The following is a 2493-nucleotide window of genomic DNA, read 5'->3' as shown; positions in this document are numbered from 1 at the left end:
TTTAGTTGTATTATTTACCTGCGGGTGGGACCTATCCTCCTTTTTGTGAGGGGCTGCAAACAGCCTGGTTTGCAGCCGGACTGCAACAAATTTTTTTCCGTGAGCTCGGCTTCGCCTGCTCATCCCATCGATCAGCCATGCATGCATGGATCCGATTCCGATCAGCAACATGAATGCACGTCACTTCCTCTCTCTCTCTCTGGCTCTCAATCTCTCACGCTCTGTCTTTCTCTCCCCTACGTACTGGTCGACCGGTTCAACTTGGCAGCAGACGCATGCAGTGGGCGCAGAGATCTCGAGTCCTTGACCTCTTCTCGCCCTGTGCAAGATTCCATCGCCCATCTAATCTATCCTTCCGTTGCAATGCGCGTAATGCCATACCCATACGTTCGTGTAGTAGCTAGTCATCTGATGATGCTGCATCCAAGACATTCTTTTGGATATCTCCTACTAGCTCGATCACGAATGAACAAAAACTACAAGAATATATCTTAACCCTCTCTCGTCTGTATCGCTATAGATAGCTTCTGCAGCAAGACGCATAAAATATATACGGACTTGACTGTGCATGCATGCATACAGCTGATGGATGGTATCATATGCATGCGATGACTGGGCCGGCGGGGGACACATGTGCTAGTGTGCTTATTCTATGCGAGATGCTCTCGCTCTCTCCTTCCGGCGCGGCGCGGCTCGTCCTTGACCAAATCAGCCCTTGGTCGTCGTCGTCGTCGCCGCTATTTGTTTTTTAAGTGTTGTGTGCTTATGTTAGTTAACACTCGCCACTCTACAAGCTTAGCTACATCGATCTAGGCTAATCTGGGTACAGTTAACAAACCTCATCAGCTCGATCGCTCACACACTCCCGGCCCACTGCCGGAAGCCGGCTATAAATAGCGGCCCATTGCAATGATATGGGGGAACCAAGCGAGCAATAATACAAGCTAGCACCAAGTAGTAGTTGCTGGCTCTCCAACAGCAGCAGCAGCAGGCAGTAGAAGCTGCAGAGACAAGATAGATCGAGGAAGAAGGCCGCATTTCGAGCTAGCTTAGCTATAGAGAGCGGGCGCAGCTAGCAATGGCGAAGCAGCAGCAGGAGGTGTACTTCGTGTTCATGAACTTTGACCCCGTGTACGAGCGCCTCAGAGCTGAGCGGTACGTACCAGAGTCTACTTTTCTTGCTTTGTTTCTCGATCGATCCACACTGACACCGCATGTTTAGAGTGGTTCTTGATCCTCGTTAATTACTAGCAGTAGCTGGCTTCATCTGCAGGTCGTCCAAGGAGGGGTCGGCCACGCTGGACGCGTACCTGAGCCACAAGCACGACAAGCTGCTCGCCAAGCTGCTCCAGCCTGACTCCTACCGGAAGAGGTCGTCGCTCGCCATCGTCGATGGCTTCGCCGTCGAGATAACCGAGGATCAGGTAACGACGACGACCCACGGCCACGTACACTGACAAGCTAGTATTAGACGAGGCAGTTCTTTTGCAGTGGTTCGAGCCCCCCTGCTGCTCCCAGCGGCGGCGGCATCGATGATCCTACCATTATCACACACCGTGCATATATATATATGCATGATGATCTGACGACGACGACGTATATAATGCTGCGCAGGCAAGCGTTCTGAGATCGGCCAAGGAGGTGAGGGTGGTGGAGAAGAACCAGGAGCTCGCATGATACGATGATCTACTTCTCAGTCAAACCGGCCGGCCGGACGGGACGGACTAGTTTTATCTGTAGATGCTCTGGCACGCACCGATCAGCTGGTAGCTATGGCTATATTTATACATATATATTGTTTATTACTAAGGTAATAAGGTAAAGGAGAGTGGTCGTCGTCGTCGAGTTGTTCCTAGCTATAGCCTATAGCTACTTATATAGCTAGTCAATCGAGTGTTAGTTGTGAGTGAGTGTGTGTGAACTCCCATGCATGCATGCATGCATGCATATGGCTTTGTTGACTGCCTAGTCAAACTTAGCTGCTGCAAGTAGTACTGAGTACTGCCCTAATATGTATAATAATATAGTTCTTCGCTAGCTATAGGGCCTAATGATCATCAGAGGATCGACGACTTCGAGACGACTATATTATTGAACTCCATCCATCTGTAATGGCCGTGATTTGTTCTTCAGTCATGCATGTACGGCCTGAGTAACCACTATTCACAAATTAATGTGCATCAATGTGAACTCACGTACTGTGATTTTGGATGTTAACTTCTTAATTTGTATATGATTAATATGCATACGTACTCCCTCCGTTTCATTTAGTGCAACATTGAACTATCGAGCGACAACTAAAAAGAAACAGAGGGAGTACTAGCTAGCTATATATATGGATACTATGGGTGCCTATGACCTGCTGCTGAAACCAGATGATCCCTATTTGGCAGTTTCAAGGCTTTTGAGGTCTAGATATATATATGCATGGCGCCAAAACTAAGCTTCGTGCCAACCTTTAGTCGTTTAGGCTTATGAATACATGTTATGATG

The 2493-nt window shown here is 48.4% G+C and overlaps 1 protein-coding gene across 1 annotated transcript; it reads left to right on the top strand.

The window, feature by feature from the left end:
- The first annotated feature begins 920 nt into the window (after positions 1-920).
- On the top strand, positions 921-2217 carry LOC100276458 (uncharacterized). The gene is made up of 3 exons (NM_001371568.1): positions 921-1155; positions 1274-1424; positions 1615-2217. The coding sequence occupies exons 1-3, from the start codon at positions 1079-1081 to the stop codon at positions 1675-1677; spliced, it is 291 nt and encodes a 96-aa protein (NP_001358497.1). The 5' UTR covers positions 921-1078; the 3' UTR covers positions 1678-2217.
- Positions 2218-2493: the final 276 nt, after the last annotated feature.

The sequence above is a fragment of the Zea mays genome, chromosome 8 (genome assembly GCF_902167145.1).
Source record: "Zea mays cultivar B73 chromosome 8, Zm-B73-REFERENCE-NAM-5.0, whole genome shotgun sequence".
NCBI classification, from domain to species: Eukaryota; Viridiplantae; Streptophyta; class Magnoliopsida; order Poales; family Poaceae; genus Zea; species Zea mays.
This window is presented reverse-complemented; position numbering and strand designations above follow the sequence as displayed.